The following is a 26,440-nucleotide window of genomic DNA, read 5'->3' as shown; positions in this document are numbered from 1 at the left end:
ACAAAATGGCCTTAACCCTTTTTTTTCATATAATGCATACAAAACATCTAAACGAAAAGAGAGTGAGAGAGAGAACGACAGAAAACGAGATGGGTCTCGATAACCTGCAGATCTGAAACAACTGCAAGCATAGATGTGCTCAAAGCCCAAGCTCACTCTCTCACTCTCTTATGCATTGGGAAGCTTGCAGCATCGAGGGAGTGCAAGCTGAGTGTTATAAATTAAAGGGAGGGGGATGTACTCGAGGTGGAGATGGAGTTTGAAGCCATGCGGGAGCCGTGATAGCGCGAGAGGGGGAAGAAACTACGGTTTGGAATACATAAATGCATACATAAATACAGACATACGGTGAGGTTCTGAAGAGAACTGGGGCATGTCAGTATCGCCAGGAGTAGTAAATATTGTATGTGTATAGTATGGAGGGAGCTACTGTATTTAATACTCGTATGGAGTAGGGTAGTGGGTGTACGGGAGGCAAGGTGCGGGGCTGGAGCTCCAACTTGGAGCCCCAGCGTCGTCGTTGGCGACCTCCGTGGACACTTCGACGCGATTTGGGAAGCAATTTTGACGTGGTGCATGTGATTCGGAGCTGGAATTAGGGTACCCTTGCGACGTTGGTGTGAAAATTTTCGAATTTTTGAGATGCGGGGTGTGGTGGGGTGATTCGGGCATCGAGTGGTAGAGGAGGTAGGAATCGCCGAGGTTGTCAGATTTCGGGGGCTCGATGCTTTCCACGGAGAAATTTGTCGTAGGTCACCGGCCCAGTTTACGGTTTTCCGGTCGTTCCATGCTGCCATCGTTAATGTGCGTTTGATTGCTGAGGTATGTGAACAATTTCAATAACTTCTGCCATTTGTAGGGTTTCGTCAGTGGGGTTTGTTTTTGTTTTTGTTTATGTTTTTTTTGTTTTTTTGTTTTTTTGTTTTTGTTTTTGTTTTTTTTTTTTTTTTTGTCTCGGAGCTTCGTGACCTTGTTTTGGAAATTTCGATATTGAAATCGTGTATTTGTGGTCGGATGCGGGCCGTTAGCAACCGATTGTAGCGTTTTCCCCCCAAACTAAGATGGAGTCTTTTGCTAGACCTCGGGGTTTTGGGGGGAAATACTACCTTATCGCCATTTCTGATACATAGGCAACCGAACGACACTTCTGCACGAGTCTACTATTTTGTTGGACCCATTTCTAGCTGTTTGGTGGTTGTGTTTTCAGGTTCTAGACATTGTCCTTCGTTGTCACGCTCGATGGCGCAGATGTCTAGGGTTTTTTTAAATTACAGAAATGAGAATATAATGAAATATTTGTAATTATCAACTTCACTATTCTTTTCTGCTCTTGAACATTGTTTGTAGAGGTTTCCTCGTTTCAAACAGCCTAAAAACACCTCGGGAACAATATGAAGATATGCTGTGATTTCGGTTTTGTTCCACTGGACGTTGAATTATTAAGCTGGGATTTTGTAAAATGCGTGAATGATGTATCTTTGTTCTACGTGAGGGCATCAACGCATACCTTTTGAAAACCTGTCGATGCAATCTTTTATTGTGGCACACATTATCTAGAAGATTGCATTATTTGGAGTGGATTGCACCTCGTGCAATTTAATTTAATTTAATTCAATTCAATTCAAATTATTATTATTATTATTATTATTATTATTATTATTTTTTCAATTTTTTTATTTACTTACATAAATGCAATGATTTTGAATCCACTGAAGTTGTCCTGTAGATGTTAACGTTGTCGTGCGAAGGATTATCTGCCGAAATAGTTTCGATGTGATCGTCGAATGAGCTGCCTATCAGTTATGAACATTTTTAGATACTGAAGGAACATCATCCAAGTCCATCCCCCTCGATGCCCCTCAGTACACTCTGGAGGGTAACGTAGTTATAGATGTCTGTTTTGTATGAATGGCCTGGTCTCGTTGTTCAGGGAGGTGCATGCAAATCGTCAAGTACGATTTGGAGCTACCAAGCGCTTTCCCCGAGTTATTTGCTCTGGAAATTGTCTGGTGAAATGTTTAAGAGTTGGTATTACTCAGGCGTGACGTGTGATGAGGTCAAAAGATTGTGATTTTTACTGAATAGGTGAATGTATCGTTTTTGCGACTTCGCGAATCAGGCTGAGTAAGTATGATCTGATTCTGGAGGGTGCTGGGGGTTGCACAGTCTGAGAGTGTCTGTACTGTGCGTGTGAGCCAGTGTCTCCATTTACATATGGGTTCAATTTACTCTTTATCTACTTAGGTTATTCTTGCTATGTCACAGAAAGTGACAAGGTGATTGTCCTAGAAAGCAATTGTTATGGTTGCTAGTGCGCTTTGTATGCTGCCTCATTCTGCCCTGATCGTGCACTACAATGCAGCTTCAGAGATTATTCAGTGTTGGAGCTGAATACAAGTAGTGTCTGTCATGTCACGGTGCAATAAGGAACTAGACGGAGAAAAAGTGCATGATCATAGAGCTGGGCCCTGGACTTGCACCGGGGTTTGAGTACTCAGTCAATGCAGAGCCAGGTCCCATGGGAGCAGGAGCTGGTGCTGCAGCCACCATAGAAGACACTGAGTCGTCTCCACGTTGTGCTGCAATTGAAAAAGCTCAAGCTGAACTCAGGTTTCGAAATTTCGCATAATTTTGTGTCTGTAAACTTCGTTGAGGTCGTGACTGTTGCTGGATGTTTTGTTGTCAAGTGTGGCTTTGACTGCATGACAACTTGTGAAGCAGCTTTGGGATTGATGAAAGCAGTGTTTGCATTTTGGATTGGTTCAGGCGGGATCTTGCTGTCCGGGAGGAGCGCAGAAGGGAGTTAGAGTTTTTAGAGAAGGTGGTTATGCTTTGCATTCTGTTGTGCGTGTATGTCAGAAGCTTGAAGCCTTGTAGTCTGTATCGTATTGTTTCATCGCATTTAATTTGGCGATGCGCGATTTCCAGGGAAGGAATTCATGTCGGGCTTTGTGGACTTCCAGCCTTTCCGGAATCGTCTTATGATTGTGTTTAGCTATGTAGTTTCAGGACTCTTGTGAATGGTTGTTTCTAATTTTCAGATTGAATGTTTCTGTGCTCCCTTGTCATGCTTGTGGAAGAAGAGTTGATGTTTACTTTGTGTATTCATGTTGATTGTAGGGAGGGGAGATTTTGGATTTTAAGTTTGGTGAAGTTCTGTCGTTGGATTTTTCGGCCTTTTCCCCTACAGAGCCACCTGTTCATCCGGCGTCTTCACTAAAGAGGTGAGCATTAGGTTATCGATTTGAGCTTTCTGGTACCGGAGATTGTCTCTTGATTCCTCTTGAACTTACCGTCCGAAGTCTCCATGGGACGCAAGGTGACTCCGTCGTCAATGGGAGGCTCCTAATACATTCAGACGGTCTTGTGACTACTGTTGTAGCGATTGTGCTCTGTGTCCAGATGCTTGATTTTGTTGACTTATGATTTGTCGGCGTACTAGAATTAGCTGTGAGCTGGACACATTTTGCAAGATTTAAGCCCCTTGGGCAGCATCAAAATTTATTCAAAGTTGATTGCGCTTCATGCTTTTTTTTCCTTGCAATGTGAGAATGTTGCACCTTTTTTTGGGTTGGTGTTTGGCGGGGATGTGTTTTGGCTGCTAGATATATGTCCAGCTTTTTCTGACAATGTCGCTCACTTCACCGCTTGGAAAGATTGAAAAAGCTTTGGATTGAGATTGTCGTTCGAGTAGCATGGAATTTGAATTTCGGAAATGTGGCGTCCTTTCTGGTAAGAAAATTGATAAGTGGTTTGTACTGTTTGGCAGCGAGGAAGAGGCCGATGTGGTGGTCAATGGGGATTTGATTAAGTTAAGCGAAGGATTGGTTGGAGCAGGAGCAGTAGAGGAAATAAATGATGTTTTAGTATCGTCGGTTCCAGTCGTCGAGGAAGATGGTGTAGAATGTTGTGAAAGATTGGGCTCATTAGACGCGAGTATAGGAGATCCAACCAAGCCGTTGAATGAAACCCCCTTAGAACTGGACGTCGCTGGTGGGAATGGCATCCTTGAAAAACCCGAGGGTGCAGTTCATTTGAATAGTGATAGTGCTCTTAGTCTAGAGGAGCGCAATGGTCATACGTTGCCAGAAGAGGTGGAAAGGGTGGCGGGCAGTGATCGTGAGGTAGTGGAATTGGAAGGCACGGTAACCAGTTGCAACTTGGAGGATGAAGCTATGGTAGAAATGAGTTACCAAGTTTTACCGCATCAGAGCTCACATGCTCTGTCACGCAAGTGGAATGGATTGACTGGTAGCCAAGAGTACGAGCCCGTGAACGAGCTCATATCTAGATGTGGGCCGGTTTTGGAGCAGCATGCAAGTGAGCCTAGCCCCAGGGACAGAGCTTCTGTTCCTTCTGGTAAGGCCATACAGTCTTTCGATGTTCGAGTTGATTCCGACAGCTCATCTTTGGCTTGCGAAGGTCGTCCGGATGAGCTGGCGGACAGGTCAAAGACTCATGAGCAGCCTGTCGCCGTTGGGGAGGGGCTCGGCAGTGGTGCATCTGCTGTTCAGGTTGAAGTTGCAGCAGCCGAAGTTGTGGCCAAAAATCCCACTGGGATTGTTGAAGATGACGTAGGGACTGTCGAGCAGGCCACAGAAAATAGCGACCGGGTGGATATTGTGTTGTCCTCCTCAGGAGCGGATACTGGCAGGGTGTCTGACGCAGCAGGAATCTCACGGGAGCCGTTAGAAAATGTTCCTAAAAAACATAGCTCTGATGTACTCAGTGAGAGCGTTGCGGATGGTTCAAGCGGCGCATCAGTGCACAGAGATGCGAGGATAGCGAAAAAGGTCGCATCAAGAGGAGGCAGTTACTTGAAATTGGCATACAGAGAGAAAGCAGGAGTGGATGTGGAGATGGGTAATGGTCATCATTTAAGGTTGAAGTCAGACGAGGGGGTGGCGGGTGAGAGGGCCAAACAGTTTCCTACAGAGGCGGAGCCAGGGGTTCACGAAACCAATGGTGCTGATTCGCAGGAACTTAGAACGGGGGCTCAAGCGGGTGCCACAGTAGGTGGCGTTCCGAGGCTTGTCGGACGGCCGGGAAGTATTTCTGGTGCACCAAATTGCAAGTATCCAGGGGTCGCTCTGCCATCGGAGAAAGAACAGGATTCAAAAGTACAAGTTGAAGGCAACAGACACAGCGTGGAACTGAGGGAGAAGCTGGCCACTAAAGCTCGCGAAGACTTCATTCTTGAAAAGGCTGAGCACCTCAAGGTAGTAGACACGAATTTTGGAATGCCATGTTAAGCCAATGTTAAGCCGTGATTGAGTGTGTATTCATCATGGTTTGTTTTCGTGTTTTAATGCGACAGTTGTTATCTGGTTGTGCAGGCGAAAAGAAAGCTAATTGATGAACGGAGGACTTTGAAGAAGTGTGCGGAACCTTCACGGCGAAAGTCGCATTGGGATTTTGTTTTGGAAGAAATGAAATGGATGGCCAATGACTTCTGGCAGGTACATGGTTACTGTCTAACTTCTGAAACAACAACCACATGTGAGAGCAAGTTTGTTTTGTTCGAAGATGGTATTTGGGTGTGTTGGTGCCTGTACTTGTTCATTTTTCCCAGTTTTTCGCTTTTCTTTGTGGTACATATTGTGCTTCTACAATCAGAGAACACGGGGTTGGTGCGTTGGTATCGAGGGGTTTGCTTACTGTGCATGACTCCCGTGTGTTGTTGTCTCTTTCAGGAGAGGACGTGGAAGAGGTATCAGGCCGCCCATGTTTGTCTGGAAATTGCCATGAAAAAGGGGGAGGTAGAGTTTTTGGCAGCAGGTTTGATCAGGGAGCAACGCAGAGTTTCGAGCATTTTGGCACGTGCTGTGACGGATTTCTGGCACAGGGCAGAGATGGCAGTTACGAAGGCCAAGAGCGATGGTAAAAGCATCAAAGAGCAATTGAAGAAAAGAACAAGCGATAGTGAATTTGTTCCAATGGATGTGGATTGTCCTGTTACGAAAGAGGTAAAGTTGTTTTAAGATCTTTCATTCACTTCTCTTGACGAGACCAATCTAAGGGCTTTATACATCAGTGAAGTTGGGCTACTTGTTTTCAGTAGTATTTTGTGATCGGAGGAGAGCTCGAGTATTACGGTGGTGTCTTGAATATGTGATTGTTTGCATTTTCTATGATCAGACTTCAGAGAAGTCGGTGCGTGTTGAGGAAGCTGGGAAGGAGCAAACAAGCGAGGTACTGAAGTATGCTGTTCAGCTGTTGAAAGAAATGGGGTCCGCCAGGATAGGACAAGCCGAGGCCCCTTCGACGCCCGAGCGTTATCAAGAAAACCATAGTATTTTGGAGCAAGTTCGTGAAGTGCATGTAATACATTACTCCCGCAAACGCTATGGTGTGATGGCTTAGTTGTGTCGAAATGTGTTTGAAATTGAGCGTTGTTTCGTCTACAGTTACGTTCTAACTGTGGTATAGCCACGTTTTTGAAGCTGGCAGAATTGGGTATGGTGTGTATCTGTTGTGTACCCTCGGGTTGTGGCGATAAGGCAATAAGAAGATTGGAAGGTGCTTTGCTTGGGTGCGAATGGTTTATTTGTAGTGCTTTGTTGGTATAATTGTGCTGACTCCTTCAGGGTGGTATCAGGTACCGCTGTCGTACAAGGTACCTGTTGGAGCAATGGAAGCATATAGAGCAGCAGTGGAAGCCGAACACGCTAGGTCCGAGGAGGTATGTAATGGTGGGGGCGAACGATGGCATGCGTAGTGCGATGGATGTTATTTTGAACGTAGAAGATTATTGTGTGTCCGTTGACCAAGCATTAGAACTCATTCTTGTACTTGTGTTCAGGAGTATGAAAAGAGGCGCACAGTTGCAATTGCTGAGGCCGAGGCTCTGGCTGCCGCGGATGCAGCCGAGGATGCAAGCGCGGGTGGGGATGCGAGCTACGGAGAATTCTCGAATGATGGAGGTTCTCAGGATGACGAACCTGCTATGTTAATGAACGAGAGGTCTCGCATATCGAAGAAGAAGCGGAAGAAGATAATTAAAACCGGCAGTATTGGGTTAAGAAGCGAAGGTAGCGGGTTACAAGGTACGAGATGATGTATTAGTGTGAGTAGAGTTTAGGGTCAGACGGAAGTCCGTTTAGTGTGTTGCTTATAACCAGTGGCTTTGGGTCGATGAGGTTTTACGGCTGAAATTTTTATGCTCTATTGATTGATTCATGGATTGATTGATTTCGTTTCTTTTCTTTGCCTTATATGGACATATCCGTCGTTCTGATCTTGATCTTCTTGTTTGTGGAGTTTTCCCGGTGATCAGGATTGCCATATCGAACTTTAGGTGCAGTGAGTTCAGAATTGGGCATGCCTTCAACTCCTGTAACCGGAAAGCGATCCATCACGGTAGGCTTGGGACCGAACAGTTTACCTGGAAGCACCTCAGTGAAGCGTGCGCGGTCATCAGCAACTAATCTTCGGTCACGTGGCACACAGCCTGGTACTTCTCCAGGTAATACCATTTTCCTGAGTGGTAAGGGGTGATTTTCATGCAGCGAAATATTAGAGAATATAGATATTATGGTATGGTGGGAACTCTTGTTTAGAGTACCTTTCTCATAGTGGTCTTATGCTTCTCAAATGCTTGTTTGTGTAGGTGCAAGTGGACTTGGGTTGCAGAAGGGGTTTGAGTTTCAATCCCATCAAGATGACGGGTTGGAAATGCTGGATGATTCCAGCCAAGGTGATGTTTTTAGTGACACACCTAGTAGCAAAGTGGTTGGAGGCGATGGTAAACCGAAGAAGAAGAAGACTAAGACCAAGTCTTATGTGGGGTTGACGTCTTTCGACGGGGGGTTGGTTCCAGGCACGTCGGTGAAGGTAATGCAAGGAGATATGTGTGTAAGCGAGAGTGGTTCAACGTTTCAGTGTTTAAGTGACTGCTTTCACGGTATGTTTAAATTCGTGTTAGAGAAAGGTATCCTGAAGCCTAAGCTGAAGCTTCTAGATGTGGCTTTTGTTGTAGGATTTGGACGGAGTTGGCCAGGAACCTCGACACGAGCAGGTGAGTGCACGAGGTGTTGCTGGAGATATTTGTTTTCGATCTTCTTAGTTGAATTGGAGGATTGATGTTTTATACAGATCACGTAGTAAATATTTCTTTCCGGGTGCCTTGACATTGGGAATGGAGTGAATGGTCTGCAATAATATCGGCATTTGGAACGGAGTGATTGGCCTTTGTATGGGAGTGATGTGGCATGTTTAGGATTGATGAAAGATCATTGTGCATCTTAATTGAGTAGTACTTATTCTAAAGCTGTTCTTTGCACTCTGAGTTTTTACAGCTGAAACGGAAAGCAGATATGCACTGTGTTAGCATTGGTGGATCTGACGGAGGCTTGGGTAAGTTGGTGCCTCATTGTGAACATGTTACAAAATCTTTGGTGAGGTGATGTATTGTCTTTGTTAGTGTGTTAGGTGTTAGGTTGTTGGTCATGGTTTGTGGCATGGCTTTCGGGGTACGTATGTTTTGCAAGTAAGGTGGGTCTGATATGCCTGCAATACTTACTGCAGATACACCAGGTGCGTCAGGATCTCCGGGTATATCAGTTCAACAAATCCCGAAAAAACATAAATCTGTTAGGCAGGGGGAGGCAAATCCGGAGGCAGCTCTTACATCTGGTTCACACAGCGGGCAACTAGTGTCCTCTGTAGTGGGTTCCAATAAGTTATCGAGGCAAACCAGCATGCGAGACAGCCATCGAAGGGTACGACCGAAGGTGAGGATTGGGTTTTTTGGCAATATTAGAGACATGGTTGTAGCACATCTCTCTCTCTCTCTCTCTCTCTCTCTCTCTCTCTCCCCCTTTTGAAGAAGAATAACTTCAATAATAAAGTAGCTTAAAACTTCGTATTTAAAGTTTTTGTTCGTTATTGTTACGTGATGCAACAAGAGTTAAAGAATTAATTAAGTCTTATTTTTCAAATGCCCTATGTGGTTGTGTAAATGCACATGCAAACCTTCCTGTTGATGGTGCTATTTAAAGTGTGTTTGAGAGTTTTATGGGAGAGCTGGCTTTTGAAGTGCGTGCAGGAGGACTGTAGTTTGCAAAGTTGTTGGGCTTACAGTCGTGAATAGGATGTAAATCCGACTTTTATGTCAGAATTTGAAGTGGAGTTAGTGGAACATTTAGCAGCAGCCAAGGTCAAGTTTCTTGTATGCGAAGTTAATGTTGAGCATGAGCTTTGTAAACTGTTATTTTGCAGGTTCCTCTTGGTACGGCGATGGGGGTAGGCATTCCTTGGTCAGCTGGCGAAGATCAAGTATGTATTACTAGGCGACTTCGTTGTTGATTGTTTGAGAGAGGTTCTCAGTTCGCATATTGGATATTTCAATGGTGTATAAAAGTTGTTTTTTGAGTGGAAGTATGAAATGTTTGCGGCATATCAGGCCGCATTTGTGCAGCTCTACTTAGAAGGATGTTTAGAGAAGATGTTGAGAGGGAGCAAGTTGACATCCTTGACACACATTGACTTGGCTTTGTGTTAACCATTTAATTTTCTTGCTTAAACCCGATTGTTGGAAGGGCTAACCGTTAGACGGATGTTGCAGGCTATTCTTGCCCTTGTTCATGATCTAGGTCCGAATTGGGAACTCGTAAGTGATGTGCTGAGTTCGAATTCGCAATTAAAGGTATACAACATTTTTTCTGTCCTTTTAGCTTTGCCAAAGCTACTGGTGTTATCTGAGAAGTGTGAAAGATGGTGCATGTAGATATCGCCTGAGACGGGCATATTGTGACTGATTATAAATATGTTCAATTTTTCCGGTGAGTGGAAATGTATCTGTATTGGTGCACAGAGTCTGGACATTTCATTATTGTGTTTGGTTGTCCAGGGCATCTGCCGTAAACCTCAGCAGTGCAAAGAGAGGCACAAAGCACTGACGGAGAGAGGTGGTACGGAGGGGTTAGAGAATGCGGAAGATCTGAGCTCATCGCAGCCTCAGGCACCTAAAGTAAACGTCATGCATACTCTGTTGTATTGGGCAATGAATTGGTTGATAGCGTACATGCGTGATTCGAGAGGTTGGATGATAAAGTTGTGATGGTCCTGGAGTGGCGTATGCTTTCTGAAGTGAAGAACACATCATGAGTTATGCTCGCTAGTTGTGATTCTACTGTGTGTGAACATTGAGTAGGTCATTGTTCTAAGGCTGGAAATTGTAATTGGGTTTTCAGGGCATTGTTCGGGGTCCGCGGGGCCAGAGTGCAGCAGAGGAGGATACTCTCAAGCATTTCGAGCAAATTGTTGTAATTGTGCAAAAGTATCGTGCACGAAAAATTCCGGTGAAGTCTTAAATAATTTCTCTTGAATACTTTGCAGTTAATGTGGCATAGGAAGGGTACAGTCATCTTGGTTTGTTTTTATTGCTGAATGTGTGAAAGGTGTAGGGTTTTCTGGGGTGATTGCCTTCCAGCGGAGTGAACCTGAGAAGATGTCAGATTTGACGAGCATTAACATGTAGTTGATCTGTATTACAGTTGCAAGCTAGGTGGCTTTTCTCTGTAATTCGGACTAGCTCCTGATATAGTGTTTGTGCGTATCCAACAGGGTGATATTAAAGATCAAAAGGTTTTGCAAGCTTCACATCCTTCTCACGGAATCGCCATTTCCCAGTTCTGTTCCGGCAGCGGCGGTCCTCCAAAGTAAGTGAATTGAAAGTGTTGGGGGTCAGATGTCACGTTGTCAGTTGGGCTTAAGTGGTGGGTGGAGGTCGGGAATGTCGGTGTTGGTGTGTCTGTATGTTTCTGAATTCCATGATGTAGCGTTTCTGTAGGAAGTCGAACTCATGCAGTATGCTAGTATATTGCGCAGAGGGTGAACTTGTGGATGTGGATAGGGTGCATGGATATCAAATAGTGGCCCCTCTGTAATTCCAGGCACGTTTTCTTGACACGATTTTGACATGGAATTTTACTTATTGGCCTCAGTCCCGTGCAATTAGCGGACCGGATGACGAGTACTAGCGATGGTGGCGGTCATCCATACCCAGCACAGGGTTCTCAGGCAAATGTGATGGGGCCTCAAAACGCTGGGTCAATGTCTGGGTTAGGGATGAGACCTCCAGCAGGTGGACTCCCTCTCCCCCCTGCTTTGCAAGGTACAAACGGTTCTCGTTTGGGAGGGGGTCCTGTGTCTCCTGCTGCCATGGGCGCTGCAGCTGCTAGGTAATGACACACCTGTGTGAGTAGGTGCACATATTTTTATCTTCTGGCTGTGGCAGTCGTGATTGTAGTAATACTGTTGTTTATGTGGGAGTGGACTTGGCATATTTATGATTCTGGTTGAATTTTTGTTCTCATTTATTGATTTGTCTTAGGAGTAGGTGTGTACATTTCTAAATTTTAGATTTGAGACGTTGGTTAGCAGGGGGCATGCAAAGCAGTGAATGACATTAGATGTATTGTATGAAGTTGGTGTGGGGGTTACTTTAGGCTAAGTGTTTCATGGCGCAGGGATGCTCAAAGATTCACGATGAACACTATGAACCTTCCGAGCGAAGATGCAGCGAGATTGCAAATGCCGACGAACAAGCTAACGGAGTTCAACGTGCGGCGAGCACAACAGCAGGCTGGTCCAGCTGCATCAGGAGTGCCTGTGCTTGGGGGTTTGCCAAGTTCGAATGGGCTACCCATGATGACTAGCAGCACAAATGGGGGAATGCTTGCTGCACCGAACCGTGGTGGATTGTCCCTTCCAAGGCCGAGTTTGGGAGGCATGGGGCCACCATTGGTTTCAAACATGATCGCAACTGGTCCGAACAGCAGGCTTCTTCCGTCACCGAACTACGTGGCATCCAATATGTCGAGGAGAGTCGCCCAGTTGATGAATGCGGCACGGGTGAGGAACTTTCTGCAAAGCGTGTTTCTGCTGTACAGCGTGCCAAGCTTGGCGTCAGTGGAAGAGCAGAACAGTTTAGGAGAGATGTTAGTTTGCAGTCTGGATGTTGGTGGGAGGTTTAGTTGCGGTGCATTGATATTTAACTGAGGTCATGCTATGGCCATTTTAGTTGTAGTCTCGTTGTGCTCAGCTTGAGGTGGTGATGCGTTGGTCTTGGTATTTTGTGAACGTTCTTGAGTATGAGCGGTATTGAACGTGGAAGCGATCGTGGATTGTTGAGGTTTGTTTAGACGGGTATATGCAGGGAGATGTGAGTGGAGTAAGAGGGTGAGAAGCTTTAAATGATGAGATACAGAGATGATTTTACAGAATTGCCCGGAGGAGCAGCGGTCGCAGTATTTTCAACAGCTTCAGACATTAGCCAACCAGGGCGAAGCACAAGCTGTTTCTGCTTTATCGAGCCTGATGGGGGGCGGTGATATGATGAATGCAGCGGACGGGTCAAACCAGGTGATTGTGGTGTTCACCTATGTGTATGGGCTCGATTTGAACAATCGGATAGGATATATGTAAGCATTAGATCTCTATTGACGAGGAGTTTATTTTGTGGTGAAATTATGAAGTCGCATTATATGAATGTGCGGACGAACTTACGAATGCCCTGACTACAATTGTAGCAGCCATTTGCACAACACCAACATTCGCTTCAACATCAACAGCAAGAACAGCATCAACAGTTACAACAGCATCTTCATCACATGAACAACTCTTCGAGCAAATTGCAAGCGCAACTTCAGCAACACAATCAGCAGGTATAGGTATGCGCCGCATGTGCGGCTATGATGGATCAGTTTAGTATTGTTATTGAATACGGTGATGTGTGCGATCAATCGATTTATACGTGTGCTGGAGTGTTGCTGTACTGGTGCGATGTAGTATGGTCCATTGGATCTGGTCGCCTGCTTGATAGCCCTGTACAAGGTCGTGGTGTAAATTTATGTGTTCGATTCTTTGTATTTGAGTGCTAATGAATTGAATGTTGATCCTGTACCGCTGTGGTTTGCAGCTGCCAGGAACCCCACAGGGTTATATTTCTGTGCCCACTCGCATGAAAGAACAGCAATGGCAACAGCATCAACAGCAACACAAGCAAAGGCTACTTGGAGGTCTTCCTGCTAATTCTCAAGTCCAACATACGGTGGTTCCTCTTCAACCAGCGGTACCAATCTTCCCTCCTCAAAACTTGAATTCACAGTCTCACGTCCTCCTTCCACCCACACACAGTAGTTTACAGAAGCACTTAATGCAGCAAGTTAGCGGTCCATCCCAGGGTGCCCAAGTTGTGGGGTCGCTAAGCCTGCAGTCATCCCCAGCTTCTCCCAGTGGATCAGGGCAGCAGAATGAGCCTAGTGCACAGATGGCTCAAAGTGGCAAGTCCCCACAGACGAAACAGATACCGAAACAAGCGCAGCCGACACCTCAGCAAGCTGTGCAGCAGCAGGGTTTGAGGAATGGGAAAGGTGGAAATAGAGGGGCGATGTTGATGCATGGCGTCTCCCCACAGACGGGACCAGGGCAAGCAAGTACTTCTACTGGCAATGTGAATGGCCAATTGCAAAGTGAAGTAGGAGGGCAGCTGCAAGCAGGGCTAAGAGGTGTAGGTCAAGCTCAAAGCCAAGCCCCAAAGGCAGTGAGTGGACCCCAGGCCGGAAGCGTCCCAGGTGGTCCACAGGGTGGTCAAGGTGGTCAAGCACACGGAGTGCAATTAGCAAGTGTGTCGTCCGTTGTGGGCCAGCAGAAAGGGTCTCAGCAAGTCCAACAGGCTGCACAGGTATGCTCGAGGTTGCTATGGCGAGTTACTTAGCAGAGTGATTGTTTGTTACCTATGTGAGGGCACGGTGTGGCGAGTGCTTAGTGCTTGGACGTATGGCATCTTGGATTTTAACAAGGTACAGAATTGCTGATGTCAGGGAGTAATGAACAAACCACAACAGGGGAGTCCGTCGCTAACAGGCGGGCAGTCGAGTGGCCAGCAAGTTGGCTCAGGCGCTACATCAAGTCAGCAAGCAGTGTCGGCAGCTTCATCCGTCGCTGGAACTCAGCAGCCTCAGCAGTTGCACCGTCGTCAGGTTGCCCAGACGGCAGGCGCCTCTCGTAGGTGAGTGATGTTGGGGTTTGAGGATGGTGAATTTTATTATAGTAGGGCCGATTTGTCTGTTTGTTATCTTTGGATGTGTATGTTGAGTGTTTTAATATTTACTTACATATTTGAGAGTTAGTAATGTTTCTTGTGTTTAGTTATGTATTAAAATCAGGAAAGTTAAAATATGAACGATTTCAAGTACTGAGTTTTACAATGAAACGTTAAACACCAAAATACATAAATATATATTGAAAAATTCCCTTAGGGACATGGGTTTAATTGAACGCGAGAGTATATGGGGACGTAATTACCTCGAGCGACCCCGAGAAGGAGCTCCAGCGTACATTGAAGCAGCAAATGACGCTGTTAAATTGTTTGTTCCTCAAGCGTGGCTTGCTCTTTCGCATGTGAAAAGACAATTTGTGATGACTTTGAAACTAACTAGGTAGATCCGCTTCCAGTACTGATACTGATCCTAAGATAGTGTTACGAGTGTTCCACCATGAGTTATACTTGATTTGTCATTTTTGTGAAGTGTTGTTCGTGTACTGGTGGCATTCAAAGTCATTAGTAAATTTTGTTTGCAGAAGTGGTTGCTTAACTTGTAGGATTTATTATCTTGTGTACAGGTTGCCGGCGCGACATCCCGGTAGTAGCGTAGGTATGCCGGTGCCGGGTCAGCTTGGCAAGACGGGTGTGCAGCAAACTGGGCATGGCAGTCCCTCCCAAATGACGTCGCAGACGGATCCTAACTCATATCAGCCTGTTGGGTCGATTTCGGTGAGTGCCAGCAATCCGAATTTGCATGGCGTAGGCCTGACATCCGCTGTGAACTCGAGCACAGGTGAAGCACAGGGCACGCAATGGAAAGCCAATCAAGTATTACCTCATCTGCCCGGAGGAATGTACAATTTGACACGCACCAGCAGTCCAGGGTCTGGTCCAGTTCCGACAACGGCGAGTTCAGGCGTGCAGTCGAATGGTAACATTGGTATGTCATCACTGACTAGTTCAGGTATTCAAGACGTGGGTTTAGGAAACATGGCCCAGGGTGTGGGTGTTGTGCAAGGCGTACCAAACCATAAAGTAGGAGGGCTGGGGATGAACGGAAGGGGCCTTACAGGATCACAGGTAGGTGTTGTGGGTGGTCAAAGAAACCCGCTGAGCGGTCCAGTGGGCGGTTCTTCAGGCATAGGTGCCACGCCGAGCAGCCATGTAAGGCACCCGACCGGGTCTTCGTTGATGGCAAGCCCCACAACTTCAGGTTCAGTTGGTGTTTCACAAGGCGGAACAGCAATGGCATCATATTCAGGCGTGTCTGCAGCTTCTGGTTCGGCGGCGAATGGTGGGCAGGTTGGTGTTGACATCCCCGCATTAGAGTAAAATTGCAAGAAGGGCACTGCTAGTAACTCTGCGTTTAGTGTAATGTACATGAATGATTTTGTGATGCTGCACGTAGAGTGATAAATTGGAGCATGTGGCAATGCAGGCACGACAGGGGCATGGAGGCTATGTAGCTGCTTCGTCGTCGTCGTCTAGTTTGGAAGCCTCGTCTGAAGTGGCTGGCGCTTCAGGTGCAAGTGGTGCCACAAACTCCGGCAACAGGATTCCGGGTTTTGGAGCTGTTGAGGTCCCTCCATCTGGAGAGGCAGCGGCAGCGTCTTCCTGATGGTACTCGTTATTTGAAGGCTTTTTGTCATGTTCAAATTCAGTTTGTAGCATGATATTTAGAGTACCCAGCTTGTAAGCGGGTGCAGTGGTGAACCCGTTTGAGACAAGCCCGAACCTTGCAGATTCAGGATAGAGTTCGAGGACGGTGTAGAGGTGGGCTTTTGACTGGTTGATCACCATCCATATGTGGGGGGAGCTGGAGGAAACGAAGAGAATCCCAACTCTGCCATTGGTTAGCACTAGTTTGTACATTCTCCAGCCCAGGAGCATGGTTCGGCGCTTGTACTTTTGGGTGCAGTGCAATGTAGCGATAGCTTCTGCGAATTGACGCCATGTAACAAAATATCTTGTTTTAACATCGGAAGCTCCGATTTCTCTTCCAATTCTGGTGCTGCTCTGGTTGATTTGGATTGTGTCAGAATGTGACGACGCTGTGACCGCATCTTTCTTTGTTCTATTAAACTTACTGGCTTTCTAAATACTGCAATTTCTAAACGTGATTTTTTGGAAAATTCAATTTTCAAGCACTTCAAATCTTAGTAATTGATTCCAAAAATCATAATCCTTTGTTATAACCATATATTGAAACTAGGAATTCATCTTGAAGCAATTTTTGCTATGTCTGTTTGTTTGTTTGTTTATTTATTTATCTATCAATCCATCTAAGATTCGTTATCAGTGTTACATTTATATCAATAAATTATTTCCAGGTTACTAAATAGATTATCTACTGTTGACACCATTGAGGACTTAGTTAAATTATGCGTTTTATAAATTATATTCAAAACAAGACAAAGATCACTCTTGGTTCTTGATTAGGTCCTAATGAGGGAAATTTCATCAAAATGGACATTTTCCACCTAATTGTTTTTTTAACATGAGACAATTCTCTTCTAATTGCCCTTCTAGTTTAGAATAGCAGCAGGTAGGTATTAATTTTCAAATGCAAGGCTACTCCTCTTGTGCAACTCTAGCATGCACAAGAATTGAAGTCTTCTTTCATATCTTTTATTAGTATTCTATATTAGGATATTAGTGATATCTATTACTTAATATAGGACAAGTTTAATAATGTATTATGTTTGAAGGGCTTGTTTATGATGTACCTTATAAAAATGGATGTTAATGACATTAAAAAGTATATTTGATAAGTGTGTTGGGTGTGTTTTGTAAAAATGGATGTTGTATATCTATTTAAAGATATATTCTTACCAACAAAGCTTTTTAAGTTGTGGTTGTAACATTTAAAATTGATTTTTATCATTTAGTGTAAGGTAATTTTTAAAAGAGATGTGTAGAAATTACTTGTAATTAAGTCAAGTCCTTTGAAAATTGGTTTGGTCTCTAGTGCTTTTTACATCTAGCCTTAACAAGAGTTAAAATTTAAATAATATCATATTGTTTTTCTCACAATTACAATCCACATAATGAAATTTGTCTAAGCGCAAAAGTATGTTATTTTAAAGAAATTATTACTTTTCCATAAATAGAATTATTTTGACCACAAATATATATATATATATATATATATATATCTTATAACTTGACTTGCATTCTTCATACACTTTAGGTTAAGCTATTATTAAACTAAATAATCATGACATTCAAATCTAATTTTATAATTTGATAAGGTTGTCTTAGTTTTAATCTTAGATAAGAATTCTAAAATTTCTTTGTTTGTAAAATCTTTACCAGAAATCAATTTAGTTCCAAGCCATGAAATGCACACACTTAAAAAAGAAGTTTTGAACTAATGGATCAAAATAAATTCAAATAAATAAATAATTTTAGTATTATATAAAAAATAAAAATATTTTTTGGAGGTTCATTATGTTTTTATTTTTGGGTGACTTTTGGTGGTTGTTGCTAAAAACAAAATTCAACTTTTAGTTTAATGCAAAATTACATCCAACATTAAATGGTGATTTTTCTGCAAGAATTTTTATGCTGTTCAAAGTAAAAAAGAAAAAGAAAAAAGAAAAACTTCACCTGTAAACTAACATGTGGAAAATCAAGACAGAAGATGATTTATACAACTTTAAAAAATCTATTAAATTGGTTCTTTAAAAAAACTCCTTCAAAAAAAACAAAAAAAAAAAAAAAAAAAAATTATCATATCCCAACACTATATATCATTTTCATAAAATTCAGTTTTTAATCCAAAAGGAAAATAAAAAGAAAAAAAGACAATTACAACAAGAAATAAAAACAAAACAATATGGATTGATTTGGGAAGAGGTTCACAATTAAGTCAAACGAAACAACACGGGCTCCTCCATATCCATCCACGAACTCACTAAACCACTGCCTAAACCACTCATTAATCCTATTCTGAATTATATGCTTGTCACGCTTAATGCCTCATCAAGCCCGTTGTTTCCGAAACCCTAATTCTTCTTCTTCTTCTTGCAAAACCAGCTTCGACAATTCTGGAGAACTGCACTCTCTTTCATTCATTCATTCATTCATCATCTGCACTGTGGCGACGACGTCGTTCGAAGAAGATAATTCACTGATTGACCGCCGCCGCCGCCGCCGATGTAGCCACTGCTGCTGTGAGTTGGGTTCGAGGAAGTGGCTATGCTCATCTGAATTTGCTTTGCAATGTAGCTGTGTGTGTTCACATTGGTGCTGTATGTGGATTTTTGGAGTTGTGGATGTCGCGCTTGTTGCCAGTGGGTGTTGCGGTGCGATGGAGGTTGAGATGGTGGCGAGGCTGAGGTTGAGATGGATGCTGCTGCAACAGCAGTTGTTGTTGGGGAGATCGATGTTGATCTTTGGCGATAGCCGCGACTGGTGATGGAGGTCTTCGGAGCGGGAGGGAACATCGCCGGGTTGGAAAGTGCGCTGGTTGCTTTGAGGGGGAAGTTGAGAAGGGCACGGGATTTGCGCATTCGCAGAGCCGCGTGGTCGTAAGCTGCGGCGGCCTCCTCCGCCGTGTCGAACGTGCCGAGCCACACGCGTGCGCCACGCTTCGCTGGATCCCGAATCTCGGCTGGGAACTTCCCCCACGGTCTCCGTCTCACGCCTCGGAAATGTTGCAACCCCGATGCGAGCGCGCATTCCTGCTGTTGTGAGTTGATGGACGCCGCCTCGTGCTCACTAGCTCGTGTGTATGGGGAATTTGGGTTGCCGACGACTTGGTGGATTTCGTAAACCGTGCTGGTGGCCATCTTTCCCCAGCCCTGAGTATCGTAGATTATGTCATTCGGTCTGAAGTCGTTAGTGTCGCTTAGGGGAGGACTTCGGTCGTGCTGGTTGACGTAGTCGTCATTCCGCGCAGGCAACACGTCCTCTGCGTAATCCTCCGGTGTCCATACATCATTCTCGGAATGGTACCCATTGCTCTCAGCTCCAATTGACAACACTTCCATCCCCGCATGCGGTAATTCCGTCCCAGGATTGTATTCTGATGCGGCTACTCTTGAGTATTCGTGGCCAGATTCAGCTTGACTTCCAGCGCTGCCGCCAGTGGAGCCCAGGGGACTGAAAAACGTGGCGCAACTAGTCAGTTTCGGAGAGGAGGATGGCGAAATGCCTGGGGCGTATCTGAACTGGGAGTTGTCGTTGATAAAATTGTTGGTGCTGAAATCTTCGTTACTGGAGGCGAGACCTTCGTCGTCGCGCCCTTGAAATTGGTACTCGTTCAAGCTCTCCAGCACTTGCATCCCTCGAATTACTGCCGCATCGCACTGCTCTCTCGTCATGAGCTCGGACAAGGCTTTCCAGCTGAACATTTTGGTCTGTTTCGGCTGCCCGTACCCTTGCCAAGTTTCCACTCCTTCCACAGCCTCGCAGATCACGCTCTCCATTTCCAATTCCTTGCTGAGTTTCTAGTCAAAACCTGAACTGCTCTTAATCGACTGACCACCTTCCATCTAATTCTGAATGCCGCTGAACCCTTCAACGAGGGAATAAGGCAACTGTGCTACATGCTGACTTTAGATGCCGACATGCCACCAGTGTGGCCCACGCATCGTATAGAAAAAACACTTTACAGTATGGTGATAATCTTCCACGACTTTGAGGTTTCGCGTGCGCTCACCCAGCTTCCAGGTTATGCAGCAATTCACTGCTCCCTAATGCCTTATGCAACGCATTGGATGGACGTGCCGCTGTGTAAAACACAAACTACAATTAAACCTACACACACGAATAAAAACAAATAAACAACCACTGCACCAGCGTCGTCGAATCTCTACAGTGATCCGCACGCGGAGGCTGGAAGTGCATAACAGTGAGTAGCAGCTCCATGCTGCGAGCTTTATTGCAAACACAGCATCATTGCATACTCGTGCTCCATGCGGCGCATCTGATCGCAGGACTTGGTGAATCGTATACTAGTTTTGAAGTAGTCTTCACTGCACTTGGAGATTCAAAGTGATAGTTTCATGGGTTTAAGGTGTGATGTCACGCCCCGAATCCCCCTGTACCTTTGTAGGTGGTGTCTGGGTTGAAACACACACTCCCTGGTTGAAATATGGGCTCTTTCCACAAAGTCTACTCCTTGCCTACCCACCCAGTTTGCCCACTGGTTGCAAACCTGTGCACAACCCTGGGTTATATCATGAAGAGGGGCAGAAATGACCCTTTTAATGGGATGTTTTTAGTGGATAATTGTCTTTGACAATACAACAATATAATAATTTGATGTTTGTTAATACTACACTCCTCTCTGGTTGATGTCCACGGAGATGTTTGTCAAATACAACAACACTCCCCATGGTGTGACAACATGAATTGTCCTATCAGCCACAGGTTTGAAGGAAAAAATATGAAAGAAATAATAAATCTCAACGCATGTGAAGAATAGTGACTTTTGTGAAGAAGTTTTTTAAAAAAAGACAAAAAAATAAATAAATTGCAGGTTATTTTATTCTGCTATTTGATTCCCCCAGAATGTCCAAAAAAAAGAAACTATTGTCTTTTTGACTACTAATTGAATGTACTCATGTTTGGAATTGTGGCTCTATTTGCAAAAGTACCACTGCAAATGGGTTAAAAAAGCTGGGTTGATGTGATAGCCATGTTTTGTTCAACGTGCATTAGTGGCTAGCAGTGCTATGACTTGGCTAGCAGTACTTTCAAATTAAAACTCTGAAGGGTGGAGAATGTTTGGTGTTTTACTTGAATATTGTTACAAAGTGTGAATAATCGCTGTTTTATCCTCTCACTTACACATGATATTACTGCATAAAACTTGCATCCATTTCATATAATACTTTCTAACATGAATAAGATTTAGTTATTTATTATTTATCTATACATTTACGAGAATGATATTATGATATTATCTGAACTTTGATACTTTATATTTTATTTATAGAAAAATAATTAATATTCATTATTTCATATAATGAATATGAACAATGGAGGGCCAAACCAATTACACAATGTTAAAGAAGCTTCCAACACAAGTTATATGTCTTTGATTTTGTGCATGTTAGATGCTTAGCTAAAATGAGCTTCTATAATCCAATAAATTATTATAATTATTAAAATATATGTATATATGCATATATATATATATATATATGCACACATATATTTGTAATTAGTCCTAAAGACAAATAATATAATATTTCAAAGTATTTTTATAATTAATTTTTGATTAAAATTTAGAAATAATATCTATAAAAAGTATTTAAGTTTTAAACATATAAATAGAAATTCAATCCTTATATATATTTTTAATTATATATATATATATATATATATATATATATATTAGAATAATATTTTTTAATCTCAATTCAAAGATGTGAGGTTTTTCAATTTATTTGGCGATGATGTTAAGCTTGAGCACCTTCTTATATCAAACGTAGTCAAAGATATGAGGTTGCCTAATTCAATTTGTAATAATGTCAAGCTTTAGCATCCTCTTAGTTTAAAGGTATTCAAAGATGTGAGGTTTTTCAATTCATTTAGTAATGTCATAGACATATACATTTATCCCAATAGTTACTTATATGATTAGGTAGAAGTATATAAATATAGATTAATTTTGTAAAGTCTTCTAGAAAAGCTTTCTAGAAGCTTCATAGATGCAGTTTTGATTTTAGATGTGGTTAGAGGATAGAAACTTGGCCAACAAGTTAACCACATGTTGATAGCTTGTGGAATAAGTTAACTATGTGGCACATACATAGATAACTTGCCTTGCAAGTTAAGACATGTGGCTAGCAAAGTGAACACATGTTGGAGGTCCTATAGAATATCGCCACATAGCTCTTAGTTAGACAATATATATGGAGGCGAGAATGAAGCCTTCTTCACTCTTGTTAATGCTTTTCAAATCCTTAGTCTTGTTTCAAGACTTTATAGTTTTTTTGTTTTGAACAATAGCTATTCTAGTTTAATATTACATCACCTTATGAGTGACTTTCTAGTTTTCTTCAGTGACACAAGAATATATTGAAGATTTTCTTTCTTCAAGGTTCATGTCCTTGATAGTTTGACAAGAGTGCTAACATATTGTTTCTGTCTTGTTTTAGAAGTGAGTGAATTACTCCACTTCTATTGTTGTGTTTTGAAGGTTGTAGACTATCCACATTTAAACAAAAAATCTTGTTTTCTAATACTAATCTTTTCCTTAAAGAGAATAGATTATCTCTCTTTGTAGAAATTTTTATTAGAGGTTATGGATTACCTTCCTCTAATTTAATTTTTTGGATTTGTTTGAATTGTCTATGGAAGGAAAGATTATGGATGCTACTCCTAGTAGAAGTAAGAATAGATTTGCAACTATTGCAGATCTTTATGAGCTTGTTAACATTCTAAGAGTGGAAATCTCATATATTTCTAATGTGAACTATGGAAGAACTATGCCTACGCCTATGGTAAAAGTTCAAAGTCTAATGGAAAAAGTTGTGCAGTTGAAGAAAGCAAGTAGATCAACCTCACAACCAAATCTAGGGAGTTTTACTTCTATGAGTATGACGGAGACAATGATTACTATGCTTGAGAAGTTTGATGGAACAAGATCAAAATTTTGAGGATTTTTGCAACAAGTCAAGTTCTATCTAAGATTGCATCCTTTCTAATACCCTAATGGATTTACTCAAGTTGGATTTATAAGCACACTTCTATCAAAAAGTGCTCTCTCTTGATTTGGACCTTTAATGAAAAAAGATATGTAACTTTTTTATGATTTGAATTCATTCCTAGAAGTGTTTATGATTACATTTGAAAAAAGTGATTGAAAAAGAGTAGGAGAGACCAAACTCTTATCTTTACAGCAAGGATCTCAGTCAGCCACCATATATGCTATTGAATTCCAAAACCTCACTTGTGACGTAGACTGGAATGACAAAGCTCTTATCAATCAATTTGAATATGGATTGAAGGATAATGTCAAAGACTTGTTACTGACAATGCCAAAGATAGAATCTTTAGAACAATATATTACCCAAGCCATTGCAATATGACAATCAATTATTTGATTGTCATATTGAAATAATTGATTTTCATATTACTCAAGCTATTACAATATGAAAATCAATTATTTGACCAAAAAGTCACAAAGTCTTAGCCTTATTGGATTCAAGAGCATCACCTTGTTTTATATATGAAGACTTTGTTAAAAAACAAGATATATCTTTAGCCAAGAAAATTAAACCTGTACATGTAGAACTTATAGATGGTCATTTGTTGTCTTCTGGAAATGTTATCTATGAGATTGTTCCTTTAGATATAGCAATTAAAGATCATAACAATGTAGTAGTATTTAATGTAATAAGATTTCTCTCCAATCCGATTATTTTAGGATTATCATGGCTAAAAAAATATAACCCTCAAATAGATTGGATTTCTTGTAACTTTAACTTTTTTGGTAATATCATCCAAGATTGTATTAGTAAAATAGAAGTATATAAGTCTAATACATCCAAAACTTTACTAGCAAGTGCGAGAGCTTTCATGCATGCTATAAAAGAAGGATCATCTTTTGCTATATATGCTATGTCCATTTTTAATAGTGAAAAAATGTCAAGTGGTATTCCTAATCAATATCAAGATTTTCAAGATGCTTTTGAAAAGAAGAATGCAGATATTCTTCCAAAGCATCGACCTTATGATTATTCAATTGATTTCCAAGAAGGAGCTCAATTACCATTAATACCAATCTATAGCTTATCGCATCATAAGTTGGCTGCATTAAAAAAGTATATTGATGAGAACTTAGCAAAGAACTTTATATGCCATTCTAAATCTCTATTAGGGGCTTCTATCTTATTTGTGAAGAAAAAATATGGATCTCTGTGGTTGTGTGAGGATTATCGATGACTCAATAAGATCACCATCAAAAACATGTATTCTTTGTTTTTGATTTCAGGACTTCTTTATCAACTCAATCAAGCAAAGATCTATACCAAAATAGATCTACAAGAAGCATACAATTTAGTTCGTATTAAAGAAGAAGATAAATGGAAGACTATTTTTTGAACTAAATATGGATATTTTGAATAAAATGTCATACTTTTTGGACTCACAGATGCATCGAGAGCTTTTCAATATCTTATGAATGATATTTTTCATGAATTTTTAGATGATTTTGTTGTTTGCTATTTAGACAATATTCTAATCTATTCTAAAAACATAGAAGAACATGAACTTCATGTTTGTCGTGAGTTATAGAAACTTAAAGATATAGGATTATATGTCAAGTTGAAAAAGTAAGTATTCCACACTATTTAAGTTGACTTTTTAGGATACATTATTTCTAACAAAGACCTTATGATGGATCCCAAGAAGGTCCAAACTATCATAGATTGGAAGATTCTAAGAACGGTATGAGATGTGCAATGCTTTTTGGGCTTTGCTAATTACTAAAAAATCTTCATCAAGAACTTTTTTCAAGTTGTAGCTCCACTTATACATTTGACTTGTAAAGACAAATTTCAATGGAATAAAGAAATTGAAGCATCATTTGATGCTTTAAAGAAGGACTTTACTTTTGCACCAATCTTGTATTGCGTTGACTTTTTCAAGGTATATTTTATGGAATTAGACGTGTCACGCTTTGCTATGGATGATGTATTTTCACAAATGGAAACAGATGACAAACTACACCTAATAGCTTTCCATTCCAAGAATTTTTTAGCAGCCAGGATTAATTATGAGATCCATGACAAAGAACTCCTTGGAATTGTAGATTCATTTCAAGAATGACATCATTATCTAGAAGGTGCTTCAAGTCTAAACACCATGTATACAAATCATAAGAACCTCGAGTACTTCATGTCAGAACGTATTTTGAATCGTCGTGAAGCTCATTGGAATATGTCTTTATCCAGATTCAATTTTAAGATCACTTATTGATTCAGAAAACAACAAGGTGTATCAGATGCCCTTTCTAGACATTCTTATCTTATACCAAAAGAAAGAGATGCATCTTTTGATCAACAATGAACGATTCTCTTGAAGCCCAAGATTTATTTGTTTCATATTAAATCAATTATCAATTTTTAAATCTATTTGAAATATATATATATATATATATATATATATATTAAAAAGTAGTTGTTTATATATATATTTATATAAATAAATAATTATAAATATAAATATTAATAAAAAATATTTTTAATAATAATTTAAAAAAAATTACATGCATATTTTTACAACCATCTTAGTATCCATAGTAAAAATAGAAATAAAAAATCTTAATCTTTTCATTTAATTAATTTTGGATTTTTAATTTTAGTTAATTTTCGTGCCTCAAACTCAACATAATCATTGTAGAATTCTTCCTTAACTAGATTCAAATTTTTTATTTGAACTAAGTAATTAATTAATTAATTTATATTTATTTTGAAAATTGGGCAAAAGTTGCAAAGTTTTGTTTGCCCACATTGGCTCTAAAAGAATGACAAATGTAGCTCATGAAGATAGCATGATAAGAAGAGATCTAAGGGCAAAGAAAGCCAAGTGTAATTCATAGAATAGAGTAACAAGATGAAAGCTAGGGGCTATGAAAAGAACAAATATTTCACAATTCTATGATTGTAAAGCATACAATTGAAACTTATAATTTCTTTATTTTTGGCCTTTGTGATATCCATTACTTCCAATATTCTTGGTGCTTTTGAAGATTGTAAAGAAAAAAAAAAAAAAAAAAAAAAACTAGAAAAATCCTAATCACTTACTACTACCTTAGGACAATAGGGAGACATCAAGTTGGGATTAAAAATGTTGCACCTTGCAAATAATAACCTTTAGGAAAAATTTACCTATAGATCCACTTAGGAGACTGTTGTGAGGAATCCAATTCAACACTACATTTTATCACATATTTATTAAGACAATAAACATCCAAAACAATGTCACAAGCAACCATCAAATTGTATTATTTAAAAATAAAAACAAAATGCCATTAAACTCAACACGCCCATACTTCTGTTGAATAATTCTCTAAATAGACTTCTCATAAGAAAAATGTAAACTCTTTGGCAGCTCTTCACAACACTCACTCTCTAGTCATGGCTAGTCACTGTCCATGTGAAGGCGACGACACAACGAATTGATGGAGAAACACGCCGAGGCAGAGCCAGGCACAAAAGACGGTAAAAGTCCAGAAGGAAACACGGAGTTGAAAAGATTGAAGGCCATATGAAGCAGTAAAGAGAGGAGCAGTTAAGTGAAGGAATAAGAGAAAAGAGAAAATAGAAAAAGAGAGTAAGATAAATATATCAATTGTTATTCACAGATCTACATACTGTTTTTGTAGGATTCTGATAGAAAGGGCAGTCCTCCTTCTTGTGGTCCATGCAG

General features: G+C 41.3%; 2 protein-coding genes across 7 annotated transcripts; one reads left to right on the top strand and one right to left on the bottom strand.

Annotated features, from left to right (window-relative positions):
- The first annotated feature begins 391 nt into the window (after window positions 1-391).
- On the top strand, window positions 392-16,053 carry LOC112277992 (chromatin modification-related protein EAF1 B). Of its 6 annotated transcripts, none has more exons than XM_024510937.3 (29): window positions 475-822; window positions 2,363-2,610; window positions 2,767-2,821; window positions 3,121-3,224; window positions 3,770-5,219; window positions 5,337-5,459; window positions 5,694-5,966; window positions 6,139-6,321; window positions 6,599-6,682; window positions 6,803-7,046; window positions 7,277-7,465; window positions 7,610-7,833; window positions 7,979-8,017; window positions 8,298-8,355; window positions 8,527-8,732; window positions 9,220-9,276; window positions 9,566-9,646; window positions 9,851-9,970; window positions 10,194-10,301; window positions 10,567-10,661; window positions 10,947-11,183; window positions 11,472-11,856; window positions 12,226-12,366; window positions 12,534-12,668; window positions 12,923-13,075; window positions 13,187-13,687; window positions 13,827-14,014; window positions 14,629-15,352; window positions 15,489-16,053. In XM_024510937.3, the coding sequence occupies exons 2-29, from the start codon at window positions 2,450-2,452 to the stop codon at window positions 15,666-15,668; spliced, it is 6,498 nt and encodes a 2,165-aa protein (XP_024366705.1). In that variant the 5' UTR covers window positions 475-822; window positions 2,363-2,449; the 3' UTR covers window positions 15,669-16,053. The 6 variants fall into 6 exon arrangements, with proteins under 6 accessions (XP_073387561.1, XP_024366705.1, XP_073387560.1 ...); XM_090247907.1 differs by having other exon boundaries at window positions 477-822; window positions 12,537-12,668; XM_073531459.2 differs by having other exon boundaries at window positions 476-822; window positions 2,508-2,610; window positions 12,923-13,687.
- Window positions 16,054-17,871: 1,818 nt separating this feature from the next.
- LOC112277993 (uncharacterized) lies at window positions 17,872-20,391 on the bottom strand. The gene has a single exon (XM_024510938.3). The coding sequence runs from the start codon at window positions 19,480-19,482 to the stop codon at window positions 18,139-18,141; it is 1,344 nt and encodes a 447-aa protein (XP_024366706.1). The 5' UTR covers window positions 19,483-20,391; the 3' UTR covers window positions 17,872-18,138.
- Window positions 20,392-26,440: the final 6,049 nt, after the last annotated feature.

This window comes from Physcomitrium patens, chromosome 26, assembly GCF_059467195.1.
Source record: "Physcomitrium patens ecotype Gransden chromosome 26, ASM5946719v1, whole genome shotgun sequence".
NCBI classification, from domain to species: domain Eukaryota; kingdom Viridiplantae; phylum Streptophyta; class Bryopsida; order Funariales; family Funariaceae; genus Physcomitrium; species Physcomitrium patens.
The sequence above is the reverse complement of the archived record's forward strand: the minus strand, read 5'-3'. Positions and strand labels throughout refer to the sequence as shown.

Excerpts from the sequence above, each read along its gene's own strand:
- LOC112277993 (XM_024510938.3), bottom strand. The coding sequence starts at position 19,482 with ATGGAGAGCGTGATCTGCGAGGCTGTGGAAGGAGTGGAAACTTGGCAA.
- LOC112277992 (XM_024510934.3), top strand. The coding sequence starts at position 2,450 with ATGATCATAGAGCTGGGCCCTGGACTTGCACCGGGGTTTGAGTACTCA. Across the intron at positions 7,047-7,276 it reads CGAAGGTAGCGGGTTACAAG|GATTGCCATATCGAACTTTA; the intron begins GTACGAGATGAT and ends CCCGGTGATCAG. Across the intron at positions 9,647-9,850 it reads GTTCGAATTCGCAATTAAAG|GGCATCTGCCGTAAACCTCA; the intron begins GTATACAACATT and ends TTGGTTGTCCAG.